General features: G+C 38.8%; 2 protein-coding genes across 3 annotated transcripts; both read left to right on the forward strand.

The window, feature by feature from the left end:
• The first annotated feature begins 425 nt into the window (after positions 1–425).
• Positions 426–5287, forward strand: si:dkey-83f18.3. 2 transcript variants are annotated; one of them, NM_001100081.1, is made up of 5 exons: positions 426–469; positions 616–654; positions 747–1082; positions 1604–1951; positions 2107–2471. In NM_001100081.1, the coding sequence occupies exons 2-5, from the start codon at positions 618–620 to the stop codon at positions 2469–2471; spliced, it is 1086 nt and encodes a 361-aa protein (NP_001093551.1). In that variant the 5' UTR covers positions 426–469; positions 616–617. The 2 variants fall into 2 exon arrangements, with proteins under 2 accessions (NP_001093551.1, XP_073762021.1); XM_073905920.1 differs by lacking the exons at positions 426–469; positions 747–1082 and having other exon boundaries at positions 1611–1951; positions 2107–5287.
• A 4742-nt stretch (positions 5288–10029) lies between these two features.
• si:dkey-83f18.2 lies at positions 10030–12253 on the forward strand. Its single transcript, NM_001100069.1, has 5 exons — positions 10030–10067; positions 10151–10189; positions 10282–10617; positions 10890–11237; positions 11877–12253. The coding sequence occupies exons 2-5, from the start codon at positions 10153–10155 to the stop codon at positions 12236–12238; spliced, it is 1083 nt and encodes a 360-aa protein (NP_001093539.1). The 5' UTR covers positions 10030–10067; positions 10151–10152; the 3' UTR covers positions 12239–12253.
• Positions 12254–22617: the final 10364 nt, after the last annotated feature.

The following is a 22617-nucleotide window of genomic DNA, read 5'->3' on the forward strand; positions in this document are numbered from 1 at the left end:
ACCTTTTCCACCTTCTCACAATAAAAGAACCTTAAAGGTCATTTAAAAATCAAACCTGCTACTGTTTATTTATTTTCTCTATAATTTTTATGTTCGACTTCAGCCCTAGACATTTTTGAGGTCGTAACAGTAGGTTGACTTGTTGACTTTTTAAAAATTTGTTTACCATTTTCAAAAGGTAATGCAATATTCATGTATTGAAAAACAACAGATCTTATCTTAAACATTTAATTTTAGAAAACAGACTGGACTTTCTGTCTCATTCAAATTAATATACTTCCAATGAAGTACAGAAACAATATGCAAATACAGCTAAATGTGGGGAAAAATGAAAAAGCCCTTTGTTTAGGGTAATAAGGAAATAATGTGACGTGATGAATGATGGATTACAGCAGATCTAAAATAATCACACAGTCTGAAGCTGCAGACAGAAACATCAGACTGAGGACAGAAACACACCAGCTCTGAAGTAAGAACACGTTCATTCTTGAATCAAAATATTCAGAATTTTAAGTTACATTAATGATTGTGAATTTGTTTTATGTTCATGCTGTGCTGTTTTACTCTGAGATGAATATTAGAGCTATTGTTTATCTCATTGTGTTTCTTCCTCAGAAATGGCTCAAACTCTATATTTCCCTCTTCTCCTCATTGGTGAGTGTGTTTGTAGTTTTATTTATGGTTTATAGTTTCATTAGGTTTGACTCTGTTCTGAAAATCATTAAAGCAAAGTGTCTCTTTCACAGCTCTCTGCTCCATATCTGATTGTGTTCAGCGTCAATATCACTTTATAAAGGAGACAAAGAAGCAGACTGATGCTCGGCAATACTGCAGAGAGAAATACACAGATCTGGCCACTGTTGACAACATGAATGACACAACTGAGCTGATGAAGAGTGTGAAAGATGTACGTCTCTGGATTGGTCTGCAGAGGAAATGGCAGTGGTCTTCAGGTGGTCCTGCGCTTTTTCTGAATTGGGGAGATAAACAACCTGACGGCAAAGATGAGTGTGCTTTTATGAAAAATGGAGAGTGGCATGATGGGAAATGTAGTGACACCTGGATCTTTGTATGCTACAACAGTGAGTACAAACCTATAAAACGCTTTCATTTAACAAAAGTTTCGCAGGAGATTTAAATGTGAATGTAAAATTTGTGTAAAATAAGTGTGAATGTAACTTTATAAGTCAAATCCACGTCGTATTTCTCAATATATAAAACCAGCTATTTATTTTGAATTATTTGTTATCTTTAATAATATTTTATTTACAATTATGTCAGATGTTGCATATATATATATATATATATATATATATATATATATATATATATATATATATATATATATGTGTGTGTGTGTGTGTGTGTGTGTGTGTGTGTGTGTGTCTTATTGGCATATATAAAATTAAATAAAGAGCGATACGTAATTATGTCTCATTTAAAGATAAAGATCTTATAGAAATATTGCTGATTTTATCAACCAATTCTTTTAGTAACACTGACATTTATGGTGATTTTATTGCTGTTCCTGTTCACATTTAAACATTTATAAAGCATAGAAGGGCTGAATAAATGTATCATTTGTTTGTTTTTTTAATACAAGTGAGCAGAGGACTGGTGTTTGTTAATCAGAAGATGAACTGGAGAGCTGCTCAGAGTCACTGCAGACAGAATCACATTGATCTGGTCAGTGTGAGGAACCAGAATGAGAATCAACAGCTGGAGAAGTTCATTAATGACAGAAACTCATCTGGATCTGCAGTCTGGATCAGTCTGTTCAGAGACTCATGGCAGTGGTCAGATCAGAGCAACTCCTCATTCAGATACTGGAATACTGGAGAACCAAATAATGTTGGAGGGAATGAAGACTATACAGTGCTAATGGAGAACACTCAGGGCCATTGGGCAGACATCTCTTGTGACCGCCAGTTTCCTTTTGTGTGTCATGAAGGTGAGCAAATCCTCCAACACACTCAACTCATCATCAGCTCCAGATCTGTTAAAGTTGACTCTACATGTCTGACATGACAAATTCCTCCACAGTGTTTGTTCTGCATGTTGTTGTTGATCAGTCTCTCTCTAGTTTCTGCTTTGTTTTGTGTCCAGATAAACTGATTGTGATCCAGCAGAATCTGTCGTGGTCTGAAGCTCTGAGATACTGCAGACAGAATCATGTGGATCTGGTCTCGGTTCAGTCAGTGGAGATGCAGTATGAGGTGATGAACGTGGTTAAACTGGCGTCTACTGAGGCGGTGTGGTTGGGTTTACGTTTCTCCCACATTTTGGGCATCTGGTTCTGGGTGAGTGGAGAGACTGTGTACTATTGCAACTGGGCTCCAGGGAACGGCACGTTAGAGGAGGACTGTGAGCCCACAGTGAGATCTGGAGCAGTTCAGTCTGGAGGAGATCAGACCTGGATCAGCCGTCCTGAAACTGATAAACTCAACTTCATCTGCAGCAGATATGAGTGAATGGTCATTTGAGAACAAATGTGTAATCACTTCCATTCACTTTTATCTTTATTCATCATGTTACATCCCAACCAGTATAGCATTGGTGGGAACAATAACAAGAGTGTAAATAAATTAATAAATTAAACTTTAATACTCAATTCAGGGTTTCCCCTTCTCCTGTCTCAACTCACAATGATCACAGCGTTTATCAAGTAACAAAGTTTATTATTTTCTTAGACAACAAAGATATTAGAAGCATCTCTTCGGAAGGCAATCCAGGCCAAAATAAAAACGAAAAGACAGCTAACTTGCAGGGAAATAATTCTAACTTACCTGCTCAAATGAAAAGAACCCCAAATAAAATTACAGCAAACTTCCCTTTCCCCCTCCCTCCCACAAACCAGGAGAAAATGTTTTAAAGTAAATGGCGATTTCCAACCAACCGCTTCTATTTATAACCAAAAAATATATATATTTAATAAGTGAAAAGCACACAGGCTCAGATCTAACAGCGAGCCGTTTAGAAAAGAATTAAATTGTCATTTAAAGAAATCAATCTATCACACCACTAATTCATCCAACTATCTGGGGCAGGAGATAGGAGACGCTCGGAACAACAGTGACAACGGAGATTTGTGACCTACACCGAGCAGAAAGATTCCTCCTTTGTTAAACTCCTCCAGCTTATATATGCTCCCACTCGCAACACAGCTGGACCGCAATCAAGCGCAGCTCTAAAGGGAGAGAGAGAGACCTGCGCATGCTTCACAGCCCGCAACACAACATCAGCTCCAAATGCATAAACAAAACACTATATATAAATCTGTACATATACAATATTTATATATACATAAAATAAATGAACAAATAATACGTTCTATAATGTATACGCAATTAGTTTGTATAAAAAAAAGAAATACTTTTGCATATAAAATAAAATATAACAAATGACCATAGGTGGCGTAAATTCTCTGTTCAGATATTGGTAAAATGTATTCTTCAATAATTGATTGATCTACTGAAGTTACTATTTTTGCTCGAGTCTCTTCCTCCAGGTTTTTAACTATCTGTAAAATGAATCAATGGGATCTCTGTCTGTGTTTTGATTTATATTGTAATCCTCACTTGTCAGAATGACTGGTTGCATTGTGTTTGTAAACTCTTTGAACATGTGTCTTGTTAGTAACATCATTAGAGATATCTTTGTATTGTTTTCTTTTAGTTTTATCATGAGGTCATTTGCTTCCATCAATAAGTATATTCATTCATGTAGTTGAAGAGTATATCATGAGTTTTCTGCATTCCTTGCATGTGCTTTAAGGACATATATATGCGTCTATGTACTTTATCCTTATTTTAACAAATAAAAGTGTTTAATCAATCTCTGTCCTTCAGATTAGTCTCTGCTTTATCAAGAGTCTCCACAGTAGAATAACCTCCAGTTAACCAATCAATTAAAAAATCAATCAAAGGCCTTTATGTGTCCCATACACTTCCATGTAGTCACATACACTGTCATGTAGTGAAATTGGACCCCCCTGACCATACACAAACATAACATTTCAGAAGAAGACAGGTCAACGGGAGGTAGCATTAAGAAAAAGAAAGTAAGATACATTTCAGGAGAGAGAAGTGAAAAAAAACTCCCTCACACCTTGCCCTTGAATTAGCGCAGTGTGAGATCAGGGAGAAAAAAGCTCCAGCAGTCAAGTGTAGCAGATCCCAATCTGTACTTAACAAATAATCCCACCGGAAACAGCAGGACAGCTTTGCATCATCTTTTTATTGGTCCCTGAAACACATGTGGGACTCTCAATCAGAAACTCTCTCCACGCTTTCCTCTATTTTCACACACATAATACGAACACAAGTGCAGGAGAAACTTATGCACGTCTTTCCCCGTCAGCATCTGGATTCCGACTGAGGCTGACTGTATAACATTGTACAATATTAATCACAAAAAAACATGTATTTGTTTAAATAAAATAAAAATAAAGTGAAAATAAGTGGTGTTGCTCTTTACAATTGTACTCAAAGTGCTAGATCATGAAGGATTCGGATTTCTGCTTTCCAGTCTATCTCATCATGGACCAACGTTTATCCTTTTCATCATCCTGTTTCTTAGTATTTAACTGTGAATTGATTTTAATTAATGAATAAGTTAACACATTGCTTAATATAAGAATGTTCAGTGCATTTGCCTGTCTCTTTATACCTATTTTCAGGAGCCAGCAAACTAGGTCAGAGGTCATGGAGATCTTGAGTGGAACTGAGGACTGGAAACAACTGTTTCTATTGTTATTTCTAGGAGTTAATATTGTCTAAAAAGTCTAAAGTGATTTTGCTATAGATTTACGGTTAAATCTTTTAAAGTGATTCTACTTTTTATTCAAGATAGACTTTGTGTAGTAAGAATATAACTGCCTGAATGTAGATTATACCAGTTTTGATAAAGACGGCTGACGGTACACTCAGCCTTGGATAAGAAACAGATTATACTTTAAGTGTGTGTGTTCTATTTGATTGTTGATCCGTTTCACAGGTCTGGAGTCAGCTCTTATCAGTCTAAAGAATGTCTGACGTTTATGTTTAGATATTGTTCAGAATTGTACGCACGAACCTCACGTGGAAATGTTCTTAGTTTATCTGTGTTTTAACCAATCAGGTTAGAACACCTATATGTATGACGCAGTTAATGACGTTATGTGAGAGTATAATTGTTATTGATTGGTGATTGTAAGCAGAGCGGCCTAGGAACTCATTGCGAGTGTTGAAGCTGGCTTCTGCGGATGAAACTGCAAACTATCTTCAGTAAACTTGATTTATTTATTTAAATCTCTGATTCCGGCTCTTCTTCATCTACCAGACTGGTCATTCTTTGGGTTAAACTGTAAACTATCCCTACAATCAAATTTATATTCTCAAAAAAAAACAGCAAATAATGTTCTCAAAAAATTAGGCTTATTCATTATGCAATAAACCATGAAATAAAAGCACAATTTAGATTCATATAGTCAATTATTATTTTTTGAGAACAACCAAATTGACAAAAATATTATAAATAGATTCACACATAACAATTTTACAATTTGACTTCATCAACATCAAACATACCTGAAACACATGTGGGACATTCAATCAGAAACTCTCTCCACGCTTTCCTCTCCTTTCACACACACTGTGCACAATATTAAACTCACATAAATCTCAGGATTTTTTCAATATTATAAACTGACTGAATAAAAAACGATCCTAAACATATTTTATGCAACATTATATGAACTTAAATCAAACAGACTATATTAAACATACCAATACGAACACAAGTGCAGGAGAAACTTTTGCACGTCTTTCCCCGTCAGCGTCTGGACTCCGACTGAGGCTGACGCCATAGATATATACATTAGATGTCGCCTGGCCTATTGTTGTCTATTGGACGGAATGCGTCAATAGCGCCACCATCTTGCTACAGGGTAGCGCTCCTTTGAAATGAATGCGGGACCAAGGTACAGTGGAGGACTGTGGCCATCCAAAGCCAGAGATATACACATATACACATATATCTATGATCGGGAGTTTTCCTGGATGTCAGTATGTAATTTTTTTTTTCTAATTACGAAAATTATAATTTTACATCACTTTTCTACATTGATGGATCAGTGACCGCACGGGCATTCCTGACAAAAAGCTTGTGTTTGTGTGTATGGAAATGTACTATTCACCCTCCCTGTTAAATTTGATCTAATCATGTCCTGAAATACAGCTCCTCTCCTGCTTTCACTTCTCATACTGACGGAGGGAGCGATTCGTTTGTGAATGAATCCCCCGAACGACTCTTTCACTAACGTTAGCCGACAATAATACAAGTTTCTGGCAACGCAGCATCTCGTTGTCATATTTCTTTTGCATTGTTTGCTGATTTTATTCAACAAAACTAGCATAAGCCGAGTGTTTAGTGCGAGTTGGAGCTGCTTTGCCGTATGGTGAGTACAGTAAGTGACTGTATTAGAGATCTGTGCGGGACTAAATTTTGAAGACCCGCCCCGTTTTCTATCCACCGCGCCCGATCCCGCTAAAGAGCGGGGGGAGAACAAAACCGAAAATCACCCAGTTATACAGTCCAGACAGCCTATAACAAGCTGTCTGTATAAACACACACACGCACAGCACCAAGCACACACACACAGACAAAGCTTTCTCTCATTCGCTCGCGCGCACACACACACACACACACAAATATCTCTCATTCGCGCATGCGCATACATACACACACACACACACACACACTGCAACAAACAAGCTAAACACAGCATCGCGCTATTTCATTTACACACATACATACGCATGCTCACTTGGGAGTCGGGAGCGATATTGCTAGACAGCCCGCTCCCGTCCTAAATTAAACCCGTTACCGACCGCTCCCGTGATTTATTCGGAAATTTATACCCGCGCTGTAGAAATCTGGTCGGGTCCCGCAGCGCCCGCGGGACAGCCGCGGGAATGCAGACCTCTAGACTGTATTATCAGCAATAACGTGACCCGATTAGCACAAAAGTTCAGAACATACAAAAACGCAAAAAAACTTAATATTACCTATGAAATGTTCTGCCTTTGTGCTTTGTTTTCTTTGTTTGCTCGTTACTACACCCGTAGACAGCGCTAAAGTCCCGCATCTTCACGTAATAACACTGTCTTGACTAGTGCGGATAAATGACATTTGTCCTGGGAGCACTGTACCAATGTGGCGGCGCTATTGACGCATGCTCAGGGTCCCTATGCCATATCTAGTGTATTATCTATGGGCTGACGCCAAGTGTGCCGCAAGCCTGCGTTTGAGTGAAGGTCTCGGCCGTTAGATCGCTGCAGTACAAGTCATAAAGCCCGCCTCCTCCGTGTTAATGAAGGAGACTTGAGCCCAAATAAAAAAATTAATTACACTTACAATAAAATGTCCCAAAAGATGGTTCTGGTCGATTAAGGCACTGGTTATTGTGCTGAAATAGGTGCAGATCTTCATTTTTGTAAACAGTTTGTTTTTAGCAGTAATTTAATGCTGGGCGTGTCATCGTGATTGACAGCTGTGATTGACAGTTTCTCAAAGCAGCGCGTCTGAGCTTCGGCAGGAGACTGAAGTGTTATTATTCGATTTCTGTGTTATTTTACCATGACAAAATGACTTCAGCAGTAAACTACAGTTTCTGACATACATGATCTGGTGGAACACTGTTTATTCGCTAAGGTTAGAGCTTTTTTCGGGCTTTATTAGTTTGCTGATACACGCCTAACCACCCAGATAGCAAAATACACTCGGGCCAGTTCCAGCTAGATTCTCGCCTGCCGGAGACTTACCCCTCAGAGCTCAGACTGACTACCTCTGCTGGACCTACTCCGGATGCCTGGACTCACTGCCCGATTCCAGCCCGAGTCAATCGAGCCAGATGCGGTGGCCGAGCGAGCCGGCGCTGCCGCATGTGAGCCGGAATCAGCCCGCGACGCCGCGAGTACGTTATGAGCTGCTGCCCGGAGCTGGCGCGATTGAATATAAAAAACCCTCATATTTGTTAACGTTATTACATCCATCTGTGTTGATATGACAGCAAACGCATGCTGAGAAGTTCGGGGGGCGTGGTTGATTTTACATAAAGCGTTTGGTTGGAAGCTCGACTCATTTTCGCGGCTCCTCCTCTGGCTCCATCAGACAGTCCTTCTGCGCATGTCAAGGCTCCAATTTCAGCAGTCTTTTGCGACAGTTTGTGCCCGTCAAGCAGGCGTTTTGCCCTCAAGGTGTTCAATGGGAAAAGGGGCTGTCGCGTCGTCCATATTTTTTACAGTCATTGGCTGACGCAACTCTCCCACACTCTCTGAGAGCAAAGCGTGCAACACTAATTGCGGTCCCACTTAAACAAATGCCGAAATAAGGTTCCTACGCCCGGTAGGCATATGATACATAAATTACTTGTTTTTAGTTTTGGGAAGTTCAACAAAGAATATTCTCATTAAAAATAAACATTTCTCTTCCCACAAGCTACACAAGCACAAAGACATAACATCACAACAGCAAATGTGGAAATAGTCTGATTAGAGCAGGCCGCCATCCGGTCCTGCAGCAGAAGAGAGCTGGTCGCAGACACGCCTACCCTCTCCAGTGGGTGAAAGCACACAAAGGCATGGGATGAGGGGCTAGGTAGTGATTGTCTATCTGTAGCCTTGTATGTGTGTGTGTGTGTGTGTGTGTAAGCCTGTAGAGTCCAACAGGTGTCCTTGACAGGGAGCAGGAATTTCAGAGCATTTCCTTATCTTGCTAACTGGGAGAAGATGTTTGTCTCCAGCCGAGGCCGTCTGGCAGGAAAACACAGGGAAGCCAAAAGAGAAGAAAAGTATTTCAAATTTAAGTCAATATCGATTGGCTGAGCAGAGGTAACATAAGAAAGAAAACGTGCCAAACTCTACCATCACCTTACAGACAGTACAGAAAAGATGCAGCTAGATCAATGAGTAAAGAAGCCCAAATATTACTATGAAATCACTTTTAAATGACATCGAAGTCAAAATTATCGTACGTCTGGCAACACTGGTCCCTGATGACCAGAAATGTTTATATAGCAATAAGAAACTAAACACACTTGACATGAGATACTTTGCTGTTTGAACTCCTAAATGTTTTAATCATGATCTAAATACAAAGAAGATTATAATTCTTCATGTAAAAGGTTAACGATCTGTTGTAGGGTTTGACACAGAAGCACATTGTTCTTCATTAACGTCATGAGAAAACAGCAACAGGAAACAACAGAAGAGGAAAGAAAACTCAAATTATCATTGATCATCAGACCAGGATGTTTCCAGTGTCTTCATGAAGGATTATTATTATGGCAGCTCTGATACAGATCATTTGATCTTTTCTGTTCTCTTAATAGAACCAGCAGGTCTCTCAGATGAACTTTTTTTGAGCTCTGCATGTTTTCTCCCCATCCCACACAGAATTTCATGCATTATAATTTATTTAGATTTTACTGACATCAGTTTTGTGATCAAGCTTGTTTAAGCACTTGAAGAATGTCTCAGTTGTGTCATCTTTTAAGTGACATGCAGTATACAATATACAGTAGTCAGTGTTTAAGGTTTGATAGACGTACCTGGAGCCTGTACCATATTACTTAATAAATGGGGTCACAGTTACTGGACAAAACCAAATCAACCAGGGGTCCCTAAGAACCGGGGGCCAACACAGTGGAAGTAGTGTTGCTGTCAAGGTATTGGATTCAGCTCAATTTCCATCAGCTCTGGGTTTAGACAGCCGTGTTTATCAATATGATCACTTAGGCTTTATGGTTTACCTTCAGAAAAAAAAAACATTAAAAAAAACTGTGATACAAGACCCAGATAAAAATTTTGCTTTTTTTATTAATTAATTTAATCATTGAAGTTTACAGTTACTGACTGACGCAAATGTCATGATGCAAATAAGGGAAAATGGTGGAGTAAAAACACACATAGAGGAAGTGAAACAGGTTTTTAGAAAAAATAAACAAATTATGAAAAGTGACTAGAATAATCAGAGTCTGAATCTGCAGACAAACATCCGACTGAGGGCAGAAACACACCAGCTCTGAGGTAAGAACACACATCTATTTTGTGATGCTGTTTTATTAATAAATGTTGAAGTATTTGAGTTATTCTATATCTTTCTTTCTCAGAAATGGCTCAGACTCTATATTTCCCTCTTCTCCTCATTGGTGAGTGTGTTTGTAGTTTTATTTATGGTTTATAGTTTCATTAGGTTTGACTCTGTTCTGAAAAGCATTAAAGCAAAGTGTCTCTTTCACAGCTCTCTGCTCCATATCTGAATGTGTTCAGCGTCAGTATCACTTTATAAATGAGAACAAGACCTGGACTGAAGCTCAGAGATACTGCAGAGAGAAATACACAGATCTGGCCACTGTTGACAACATGAACGACATGATCCAGCTGATGAAGAGTGTGAATGATGTACGTCTCTGGATTGGTCTGCAGAGGAAATGGCAGTGGTCTTCAGGTGATCCTGCACTCTTTTTGAACTGGGCATCTGGACAACCAGATGGCAGAGATGAGTGTGCTTTTATGAAAAATGGAGAGTGGCAAGATGGGAAATGTAGTGACACCTGGTTCTTCATATGCTACAACAGTGAGTACAAATGCTTATAAAAAATGTCATTTAACAAAGATTTCAAAGGAAATGTAAATATGAGCGTATAATTTTTGTAAATTAAGTGTAAATGCAACTTTTTAAGTCAAATCCACTTTGTATCTTATAGAAATATTGTTGAATATATCAACCCATTATTTTAGTAACAGACATGTATGATGATTTCATTGCTGTTCATGTTCACATTTTAACTATAAAGCATAGAAGGGCTGAATCACGGTATCATTCATTTGTTTAATTTTTAATTCAAGTGAGCAGTGGACTGGTGTTTGTCAATCAGACGATGACCTGGAGAGCCGCTCAGAGTTACTGCAGACAGAATCACATTGATCTGGTCAGTGTGAGGAACCAGAATGAGAATCAACAGCTGGAGAAGTTCATTAATGACAGTCATACATCTGAATCTGAAGTCTGGATCGGTCTGTTCAGAGACTCATGGCAGTGGTCAGATCAGAGCAACTCCTCATTCAGATACTGGAATACTGGTGAACCAAATAATGCTGGAAATAATGAAAACTGTACAGTGCTAATAGAGAACACTAATGGACATTGGGCAGACAACACTTGTAACCATAAGTTTCCTTTTGTGTGTCATGAAGGTGAGCAGATCCTCTAAACAAACTCAATCCATCATCAGCTCCAGATCTCTTGACTCTTTCCATGCCAGTGTTTTTAAAAAGATTGCCAGCATTTATGATGAGTTTTTTTTCTCTGGAATTTTTCTCATAGGAATATACGATCATATATAACAATAAAGCACCAAGAGTCTGTTTTAAAAAAAAAAATATTCCCCCAATTGAATGCAGGTAGTTTAATCAAAAATGCAACATTTTCTGACAAAAACTAAGAAAAAGGAGTAAATTTTTAAGAAGTATACACATGCATAAATGTGTTTTAGTGAGCAAGTGTCTGTGTGTGTGTAAACTCTTTCACATTTCTAACCTCATGCAAATCAACACGGTGGATCATTTCACTGTGGTAACTGATGAAGCTGTAAATAAGCCAAAGGAAGCTTGTATAACTAATTTTTGCACGCAACCTGACTTCCACTTTCTCAAATTTACTTTTCACTTCCAAGAGACTCTGAACTCCTGTAACTCCTGTACAATATTGTCAATGGCAGTGAAAGTGTTAAAGTTGACTCTACATGTCTGACATGATAAATTCCTCCACAGTGTTTGTTCTGCATGTTGTTGTTGATCAGTCTCTCTCTAGTTTCTGCTTTGTTTTGTGTCCAGATAAACTGATTGTGATCCAGCAGAATCTGTCGTGGTCTGAAGCTCTGAGATACTGCAGACAGAATCATGTGGATCTGGTCTCGGTTCAGTCAGTGGAGATGCAGCGTCGTGTGATGAACGTGGTTAAACTGGCGTCTACTGAGGCGGTGTGGTTGGGTTTACACAACTACTGCAGCATGAACATGTGGCTCTGGCTGAGTGGAGACATGGTGTGCTATCAGAACTGGGCTCCAGGGAACGGCAGCACACCGGAAAACTGCAAACTGGAGAACAGAAAAGGAGCAGTTCAGTCTGGAGGAGATCAGACCTGGATCAGCCTTCCTGAATCTCACAGACTCAACTTCATCTGCACTAACTACTGAGAATAAAAGACTTGTATATGTTTGTTAAAAATAATAAATGCTTTATTGGACTGTTTTTTTTAATATAATTTAATGTGTTTATTTCAACTGTATAATTTAAAATTCTGTAAGTTAACACATTCAAATGTTATTCTCTACTGGAAAGTGGTTTAAAACATTTAACAAAGACAGTTGAGTGAAATTTCAGTCAAGAGGAAACTAAAAATAACAGTTCGATATTGTGACGTGTGCATACTGAACACTTAAAAGATTAAAGTAAACAAATCTTGTGCAGTGACTTCTTGGTTTTCTGGTGGTTTGTGAACTTCTCACTGCTGTGTTTTAGGCATATCTTTACAGTTGATTAGTTTAAAAAGTGATTGTGTGCATCAAACATTTAATATATCTCTTGCATGTCTTTAATTACAATACAATTTAGTTTTTAGAGTGTACGAGTAAAAGTTGTTTAAAAAATCTTGCAGCATGTATGCAGTGTTCAACCTTCCCACACTGAATGTTCAACCTCAGCTCAAATAAAGATTTGAACAAGTCTAACAGTTACTGCATTGGCTCCCTATTAAATATTGTATCCATTAAAACATTTTATTGACTACCTACCAAGCCGGCTTATCTCCACAGCACTCTCGCACAAACATCTGTTAAAACTTTATTTCATGATACAATGTGCACTAGTTCTGTTCAGTACTCGTGTTAGATTGAATCAGATTTTATCGTTTTTAAATTGAACTGTTTGTTGGGGCATCGGATCACACGTGTTTAAAAGCTTATACTTATAAGCTTATATTATAATCAACATGCATTTAGTGTACTATATCTAGTACCATAAAATGTGTGTGGCTAAGCAAAATGAAATTTAATCAATCATGTTGTTTTATTTTACATTATTATACAAAAAAGGCAATCAGTTTCGGATTGAATCTGACTCTTATAATTCACTGAAGGGAGCTGACTCCTAGAACCGAGCCGACTCGACTCGCAAACAACGCCTGGCTCCCTTCACCAGGCAACGCAGAATGCCCACGTTGTGAAGTTGTCGTGGTCTCATCCAAACAGATTTATTGGTAAATTAAGTGTTGAAATGCCCAATTCTTTAAGTTTATTGTTTTTAAACACTATTGTTTTTTGTTTGATGTCCAGTTGTTTGAGACTATGCTGTTTAAAAAACATCGAAGACATTGTTAAGATTATCTGTGTTTAATTGTACACTTTTTAGTGTGTATTATATGACGTACTGTGGGCGAGGCAGTGGCGCAGTAGGTAGTGCTGTCGCTTCACAGCAAAAAGGTCGCTGGTACGAACCTCCGCTCAGTTGGCGTTTCTGTGTGGAGTTTGCATGTTCTCCCTGCGTTCGCGTGGGTTTCCTCCCAGTGCTCCAGTTCCCACACAGTCCATAGATATGCGGTACAGGTGAATTGGGTAGGCTAAATTGTTCATAGTGTATGAGTGTGTGTGTGTGATTGTGTGTGTGGATGTTTCCCAGAGATGGCTTGCGGCTGGAAGGGCATCCGCTGCGTAAAAACTTACTGGATAAATTGGCGGTTCATTCCGCTGTGGCGACCCCGGATTAATAAAGGGACTAAGCTGACAAGAAAATGAATGAATGAATATATGTTGTATTGTCTAATATGAGATTGTTGTTAATCTGTTTTGTGGCTCCACACTAATTTGAGCTAAATTTAATAATTTTGTACTCAATCCATACTTGTTGAATTTAATTAATAATATTGCTTGTAATCTGTTACCTTAATATTATTGTGTAAATATAGCACATGTATTTTTAGAGCTGATGAGCACAAAAGTTTGTTAAACTTAAAGAGCCCATATTATACATGAAATAGGGTCATATCCTAGTTGTAAGGGTCTCCAACAACAGTCTAATATGCATGCAAGGTCAAAAAACACTTTCATGGTCTTATAATCTGCATTTATTTTTAGCTAATTATCCCAGCGACTCCTGTATGAATCGTCCAGTGATTCATTTGTTCCCAAACCCCTCCTTAGCGCGGAGCTAATCTGCGCTGATTGGACCGATGACAGTCTGTCGCGATTGGTCGACTGCCTTCAGTCAGAGAGGGAAATGGCCAACAGCTAATCAGCAATTTAAAAAGTAATCACAGTTCATACACGCTCGATAGTGTAGGCGTGGATTTTAGCTGCCACACTATGGCGAGTGGATAGTGCCACGGATAACCGAACGAAGGAGACAGTCGTGTACTCGCCATACCACACACACACAAAAACACACACACACCTCCGGATGACAACGCTCCCGCTTCCGCCCGCACCCGCCAGGTTTTAGCCTGAGAACCCGCTCCGTTTTCTGCCCGCCGCGCCCGGTCCCGCTAGAGCGGAGAACACAACCAAAAATCACCCAGTACACAGTCCAGACAGCCAAGCTGTCTGAATAAACACACACACACAGCACAAAGCACACAAAGCTCGTTCGTTCGTTCGCTCTCTCTCTCTCTCTCGCTCTCTCTCTCTCTTACGCGCGCGTGCGCACTAACACACACACAAGCACCACGCAGACTCTCTCTTTCTAATTCGCATAGCAATATCCGTGATATTGCTAGACAGCCGGCTCCCGTCCCAAATTAAACCCGTTACCGACCGCTCCCGCGATTTATTCGGAAATTTATTCCCGCGGCTGTCCCCGCGCCAGATTTCTGCGGCGCGGGAATAAATCGCGGGAGCAGAACTCTAGCACGGAGCTCCATAAACAAACAGCACGCGTCGCGTTTTTAACGTGACTTTGCACGCGATAAGATAAAATATCCAGTTAACCTGATACAGTACACGCGGTTACAAGTAACAAATCACAACTAAATACATTTGCAAGCTAGAGTAAACGAGGCAACAACTTTAACCGCACGTACTTACACTTGAGAAATGGAAGAAACCCATCCTGACGTCCATCAGTTACTCTTTACTGATCCTTCCTTTAACAAACTCAGATGAAGTATTCTTTGTAGCATGTAGCTTCCAGAAGTTTCCAACTGCTTGGTTATAATGCTGATGTTTCATCTTTGGGTAGAGACTCAATATAATGTCCATCTGCAGTATGACTTCAATCGACCGGCATGTTTGTGTGCGTGTGTTTGTGGGTGTGCGTGTGTTTGTGGGTGTGTGTGTGTGTGTCTGGGTTTCTGCGTCAGAGGGCGGGGCCTCAGGTTTGAAATCTCCCGGGTTTGCGCGTGCACGTGAATAACTTGGTTTCGTTCGTACGTCATGGCGAAACACCTAATGAGTCGGTATCAAGGCGACTCGTTTGAAGCACTATGATTCGACTCTTTTATTGATGAATCAACCGTTTAAAACACTGTATTCTTACAGATTTAAGCCTTAGCTGGATACTTCACTTCACTTAGAGCTGTGTTACACACTACATGGAGGGAAATTTTCAAAAACCCATAATATGGGCTCTTTAAATAAAAACATTGAGTAGTTTTTATTGACATTCTGTTGGTTTTTCTGTTCAATTAAATTAATATTTTTGTTTAAAATCTGCAAATTACAAAAGTACTGTTTGCAGTTACTCATTTTAAATGACTAACTTTAAATAAGCTAATGTAATTAATTAATTGCTATTAATCTGTTATCTCAATTTTATTGAGTAGATATAGGGTATTATTTTTACAGTGTATTTGAGGGAGCTCCTGGTGTATTATATCCCCGCACGTCCTCTACGCTCAGTTCATTGTAGACAACTGATTATTCCCAGAATACCAAAATTAACTGTAGGTGGTAGATGTTACTCATATCTGGCACCTAAACTCTGGATCAGCCTTCGTAGCCCAGTTCGGGAAGCAGACACACTCTGTCAAACCTCTTGGCCAGCACCACGACGCAGACATACTGGGGCGTTGTATTTCAACATGTCAACGTTTATGAATAAATTACACCAGCAAGAATACTTGACAAACTGGACATCAGTTTAAAGATACAACCCTCAAGCAGCCATTGCAGCTAGTTGTGTTTCAATTGGAAGCTTATAAAGAATGTATTTGCTAATTTTGTGTTAGTTGTACAGAAAAAGCCTATTAGATATGGAGTACATATTATCAGATTTGGAGTACATATCATCGTAGTAACAGCACACACACACACACACACACACACACACGTTCATTGCTGTGTAACAGTTTTTCCTGTCACTATTCGAGTATGTTATTACCTGTAGAAACTAGCTCAACCATTAGGGGGCGATCTAGGTATCGAGTCCTCAACCTGCTTAAATGGAGGTAGAGAAGAAGCAATAGACAGGAAGTATTGTGTTCAGCACATGGAATGGCTTTTTCACTTTGCCATCCTTTGTTGGTGCTCTCATTTGAGGAACATTTTTGTTCTTAAACTCTGATGGAAGTAGGCCTGTTATTTGTATATATTTCAGTTTTGTATATGTGTTTTGTGTGGTGTTGGCAAGGTGTTGATTGTATGTTTGTTTATATGCAGAGGGTTTTTGTATGCACTTTAAGACCTCAAAACAGGACCTGGACAAAAAAGGACAATCCATCTTCATATATCCAGACTTTCTTTAATCCACTTACCCCATGATTTCATGGCCAACCCTTGATGAGCTGTTTTGCTGAAACCGATGTTTCATGTGTTTCACTTAAGGACTGACAGTATCTGTTTTGCTTGCTCTAAAAACTGGTTTAATTTGGAAAGACTGTTATCAAATGCTCATATCTATTCATAAGAGATCTTTAATCTGTAAGAACGGTCTTTAAACCACAGCGGTTCGAACTGTAGTTCTGCCGAGTGACTAAAAAGTGATCAGCATGATGGTAAAAAACTGTACATTTCTAGTCAAACCATTCTTCTGCAATCTCATACCAAAAACGGAAATAAGGGCAGTATTAATAGCTATAAATGTGGGAGAGCGTTGATATTATGTGATTGTATTGTATTGCTATTTGGAACAATTAAGTCTTGATGTTAAATCAAAAGTAATTCACAAATACTTAAAAATGAGATGATTTAATGACAATAATTCTCTATGGTTACAACTGAATTAATCACAAAATACTGTATAAAATGATAAAATATGAAATGATAAAACATATGGTATAAATTGTACCCAGCTTAAATGTAAAATTAAAGTTACCAGAGGTAGGAGACACAGAGGGAGGGAGAGAGAGACAAAGAGAGCAGGCCCAAAAGCCTGATAGCAGTAGAGTCAGAGAAGATAGACTAAAGAGGAGGAGAGAAGCAGAGCAGGAGAGGAGCAGGCCAGGAAAAGAGAGGGCAGGAAAAGAGACAGAGCTCGAGTTTACCGACTATTTTGTATATTTCTTGACCATGTGACTAAAGAAATTCAAACTGACCAATCAACATGTGAGCACACCATAAAACCCCCAAAGTCCACACAACAGGCCCTGATCTTATCAGTATCTGCCTTTTTAGTTAGTATGGACCTTCTCGAGTCAAAAAGCATGTTTTGTCATATAAACAAATGCATATGATAATTTAGCCTCTTACAAATCTTTAACTCTGCTGATCATGTCATATCCCTGGTGTGTTCCAGAATTATTTATTTTTGTAGTCATATACATTTTTTTCTAAATACACATGACTCTCTGAAAGTTTCTTTTTTTGTGGTCCCTCAATTTCTTTAATGTAACTTCAAAAAGTAGTTGTTACAGCTGTACATCACGGTTTATTTTGAAAGGTAAGAGTCCACAGAAAAACATCATATTAAAGCACATTTAGTCCACCAACACAATAGTGTTGAATTATGGATGGTTATTCATTTGTTCATGTCACCTTGTCTGCCGGAGACCTCCTTTACCAAGTTTTACCATGTTACTTACACATGAAAAAAGTCGATGACAGCTTACAGTGTTACAGATGAAATGAAACAACAAACTGAATAAAAAGTCAAAGTTATATTTACTAAAATCTAAAAGCAGTCGAGTGTTTTGACCTTCTGCATATGCTGTCATTGCTATCGATCTGTCACAGTACTTCCTACTTCCAGTAGTTTGACTGATGGAGAATTTAGCCAGTGGCTGCATGATATATATGAACATCTATTAATCGTTGGTGGTGTTATTGCACTCTTTTTGCTGTCACTGGCTCAGTGACCTGTCAAACATTATGTGATGAGATGCACCTGCCCCTACACAAGTGGTCCTGTTTACAAAAAAAAGTAAAGAAACAAATCTGAAGTTAAAGTTTTATAATCAACAGCAAGAACAGGTATCAGAAATTATACTTTTAGGGATGTGGCTAGATAATAGACGTACATGGAACGAACATTTTAAAAGGATGGAAGATAAAGGCAAAAGTTCTGGCAGACAGGATGGCTTTAAAAACTATATAGATATTACACTGACTAGACCAGTGTTGGATTACGGCTGTGTAGTGTACAGTTCAGCAGCAAAGACTCATCTAGAGAAGTTAGAAAGAAGCCAAGCTCAAACATTAAAAATTTGTTGTTGGGCATTTCGATCATCACCTGTTTCAGCTCTTCAAGTTGAAGTGGGAGAAATGCCTCTTAGTTTAAGAAGGAAACAGTTAACGGCAGTTTATTGGGTAAATCTAATGGGTCAGGAGGAGTCTCACACTACATCAAAGGTCCTAGAAATGTTGGGAGTATAGAAAGAGTGAATGCAAAAGTTTTGGGTAGATAGTGGAGTTTAGTACATTTAGTAAAGGAAAAGAACATTAAAGGGTCATAGGCTCTATTTTGATGATCCAAGCGCAGGGCACAAAAGTATTAAGGGCGTGTTCACTTTTTTTTTTTTTTTTACATGTATTTGTATATACTTTTGTGTGTATATATATATATATATATATATATATATATATATATATATATATATATATATATATATATATGTGTGTGTGTGTGTATGTATATATATATGTATATATATATATATATATATATATATATATATATATATATATATATATGTATGTATGTATTGTAGCGAGTCTGCTGATACCACGGCGCCCTGGTCACAAATCCACCCCAGCTGGAACACTCATCAACACCGGATCGCTCACAGCTGGACCTCATCAGCCAGGGAGAGATATAAGCCAGCCCCGCACAGGAGGAAACTGAGCTTCATTTCCACATGACTCCCTGCGCTAACGCTTGTCTCTCTCTGTCTCTCCCACAGCCGAATCCAGTTCGTGACTGATCCAACACCAGAACTCTCACCAGTTTTCACCATCTCCCCGGAGCACTTGAGCATGCACCCTTAAGAAGAGCACTCATTCACCCCTTTTACACTTATAAATAAAGCACCCTCCGGGGCATTGTTTGTTACACCATCTAACTGTGTTTGTGTTTTCCCTCTGCCTCGCTACAGTATGTATGTATGTATGTATGTATGTACTGTATGTATATATCACAGTAAAGCAGCGTACCAGATCTGGTTTTATTTTGCTATAACCACATGATCTTTGACACCTGTAAGGACCTATCTAAAACCCCAATGACACAACTAACATTATGGGTGAAGCTATAATGTGTGTAAGCCTTTTCTAGAGCATCTGAAAATAAATATTTTATTTATTAGTATTTACTTTAAGGGCGATACGGTGGCCTCACAGCAAGAAGGCCACAGGTTGGAGTCTCGGCCTGGCCAGTTGGCATTTCTTTGTGGAGTCTGCATGTTCTCTCCGTGTTGGCATGGGTTTCCTCCGGGTGCTCTGGTTTCCCCCACAGTCCAAACACATGCGCTATAGGTGAATTGGATGAGCTAAATTGGCCGTAGTGTACAGTATGTGTGTAAATCAGTGTGTATGGATGTTTCCCAGTACTGAGGTGTAGCTGGAATACATATGCTGAATAAGTTGAAGGTTCATTCCATTGTGGCGACCCCTGATGAATAAAGGGACTAAGCTGAAGGAATTGAATGAATGAATTTAATTTGTTTCCATTTCCGAATGTGATTAATTTTAGTTGATAAATTTTGATCTTTTTTCTAATTAGTAATGGATTACATTCATCTCTAATGAATATAGCATTTTCAGCATTTCATCCTTTACTTTAATTGTTCATCGTTTAGCTGGAGTGACTTAGTGTGACTTTCACACTTGGTTCACTTGCCTGGACCGTACCTAAGTTCCATTGCCCCCCCCTTGCCACTTTCTCGGTTGGTTTGTGTTCACGTTGTCTTTTTTCCTTCTGAAACCTGCTACACTTGCATCATTGAGCTGCCGTTGTGTGTACAGCTATTGCTAGTTGATGGACATGAAGGCAAAGCCTTTTCAAAAATGGAAAGACGGACACATATCGCGATCGTTCTGCTTTTACTGCTTTTTACTGCTTTTACCTGAATGTTTTGATTTTGGAAATACAGAAAGCGACTCGCATCAGTCTGCAGCAAAAAATATATTATAAACGTTCAGAACATCACAGAACATCTGCAGAAGCTGTTCTTGGAGAAGACAAGCAGACATTATCACTGTGTTTGCCCTAGCTCAGTCCCGCTTGTCACCAAGGTACAATACATGATACACACACAGACACACACACACACACACATGAATAAGCATTATGAAAACGATAGTTTGTTGTACAGTTGGCGGTTCACATCCGTTACCTGGTACGATTGCATTCTCATCAGAAGTGAATCGGAATTCATGTGAACCCTAACCCAGACCAGCTCTTTCAGGCGGACCCGTGTATGGTTCTTGGGTGCTCACCCGAGTTCAGAAGACACTAGCTAAACGTACCAAACTCTGACATCAAATGAACCCAGGTGCAGACCAAAAGTGCCAGTGTGAAAGCACCATTAGAGTATTATGCTGGCCATCTACATATGCTCAGGGACACAACCTCTGGGTCTTAGTCAGAGGATGTAACTGTAAATTAATATTCTTCAAGTAGACCATCCAAATGCTTGCTCGTGCATAAAGAATACACTAAGTAATATCTTGTTTTAAGTCAGTGATTGCAAGAAATCAGATGGTCCACTATGTTGTGCAATAAGCGTTAAGGCTGAGATCAAAACACAGGAAACCAAGACCAGGATAACGCGTTGTATTGTCACCTTACAGATAAACAAGACTCGGCAACGTGTGTGGAACAAAGGGGTATAACTAGTCCAAATAATCATTGTGTGAGTGGCTTCAGCTGTGAGAGTGCAATCAGTGTGGATCTGGAACCGGTTGTGTGTGTGTGGCCTGACTGGGTGTTGTAGTCAATAACATGGCAGATATGTAGTTCAATGAGTGTGAATGTTTGTGTGTGAATGTTTACCAGCGACATCTGGTGGTTGTTCGCTGGTGAACATGACAATAACCATCTAAATTAGGGCGGCACGATTCTGGCAAAAATGAGAATGACAATTTTGTTTGCTTAAAATCAAGATCAGGATTTTCTCACGATTTAGTAGATGTAAAATAAAGGTTAAAATGATTAACCTATTATCATTATTGTTAATTCTCAAACATATGGTAAAACAACACTAATAATATTAGGCCTGTGTGTAGCTCTACTGTTGCTTAAAATGCAACATTTTGTACAGTAATTATGGTGGACTTGAACAGACTTTCAACATATCCTGTTTGTTAATTTACAGTAAAAAGACGACATCACAATATAAATATTCATAATTCTGAAGTTGATTTATTATGTTTAAGATGTGCTTGTCATCTGTTATTGACAACATTATTAATCATTTGTTTTCACTGGTAAAATAATAATTTTGTCGTTATCAGATTTCTTCTTGCATCATATTTAACATTATATATAGGCTAGGGTTGTTATACTGACACAGTAAACATTTATTTTCATGCACAACACTTTGTGTTGGCTATGAAAGAAAAAAAAAAAAAAAAAATATCAAATGCTTGTCTCAATCACAACTGTCCAATGTGATATGATCATTTAAATGATGTGCACACCGGTTCACTTTCACTTCTGAGTGCGGCTCATGTCTACCATCACTGTGAGAAAACACACACACATGCAAATCAAACTGCCTGCACGGCTCTCAAACGATTGCTCTGTGCAACAAACTGAATGTTATTTACAACTTCATTACCTGTTATTTATAGCATTTGCTGGTTCTATTCACTAAAAAAAAAGGCGTTATGCATGCACGTGCGCGTTCTTGAAAGTAAACAAACAGCTCACGTGTGATTTCACGGCCGCGAATACATCATTACATGAAGACAGAAATTACATTTCTGGGTGAATTATACCTTATGAATACAGTATGTGACAATTTTAACACCATTTGAAGGTGTCCATGTTGCTGTGGAGACTTGTGTGTCTGCCTTTACCCTTCTCTCCAGACCTTGAAATATAATTGGCTGAATCGTAGAAAAGCTGAATTAAAATCGTGTGTATGGTTGAATCGAGATCCTAAATCATGAATATTTTCATATTAGTCAATAATATTACTGAAATTAAT

This window comes from Danio rerio, chromosome 7, assembly GCF_049306965.1.
Source record: "Danio rerio strain Tuebingen ecotype United States chromosome 7, GRCz12tu, whole genome shotgun sequence".
Lineage (NCBI taxonomy): Eukaryota > Metazoa > Chordata > Actinopteri > Cypriniformes > Danionidae > Danio > Danio rerio.

What these genes read in the sequence shown, in the direction of transcription:
- si:dkey-83f18.3 (NM_001100081.1), top strand. Translation starts at nt 618, where the DNA reads ATGGCTCAAACTCTATATTTCCCTCTTCTCCTCATTG. An exon ending in TTTCCCTCTTCTCCTCATTG is followed by an intron (nt 655 to 746) that starts GTGAGTGTGTTT and finishes TCTCTTTCACAG; the next exon opens with CTCTCTGCTCCATATCTGAT. An exon ending in GATCTTTGTATGCTACAACA is followed by an intron (nt 1,083 to 1,603) that starts GTGAGTACAAAC and finishes TTTTAATACAAG; the next exon opens with TGAGCAGAGGACTGGTGTTT.
- si:dkey-83f18.2 (NM_001100069.1), top strand. Translation starts at nt 10,153, where the DNA reads ATGGCTCAGACTCTATATTTCCCTCTTCTCCTCATTG. An exon ending in TTTCCCTCTTCTCCTCATTG is followed by an intron (nt 10,190 to 10,281) that starts GTGAGTGTGTTT and finishes TCTCTTTCACAG; the next exon opens with CTCTCTGCTCCATATCTGAA. An exon ending in GTTCTTCATATGCTACAACA is followed by an intron (nt 10,618 to 10,889) that starts GTGAGTACAAAT and finishes TTTTAATTCAAG; the next exon opens with TGAGCAGTGGACTGGTGTTT.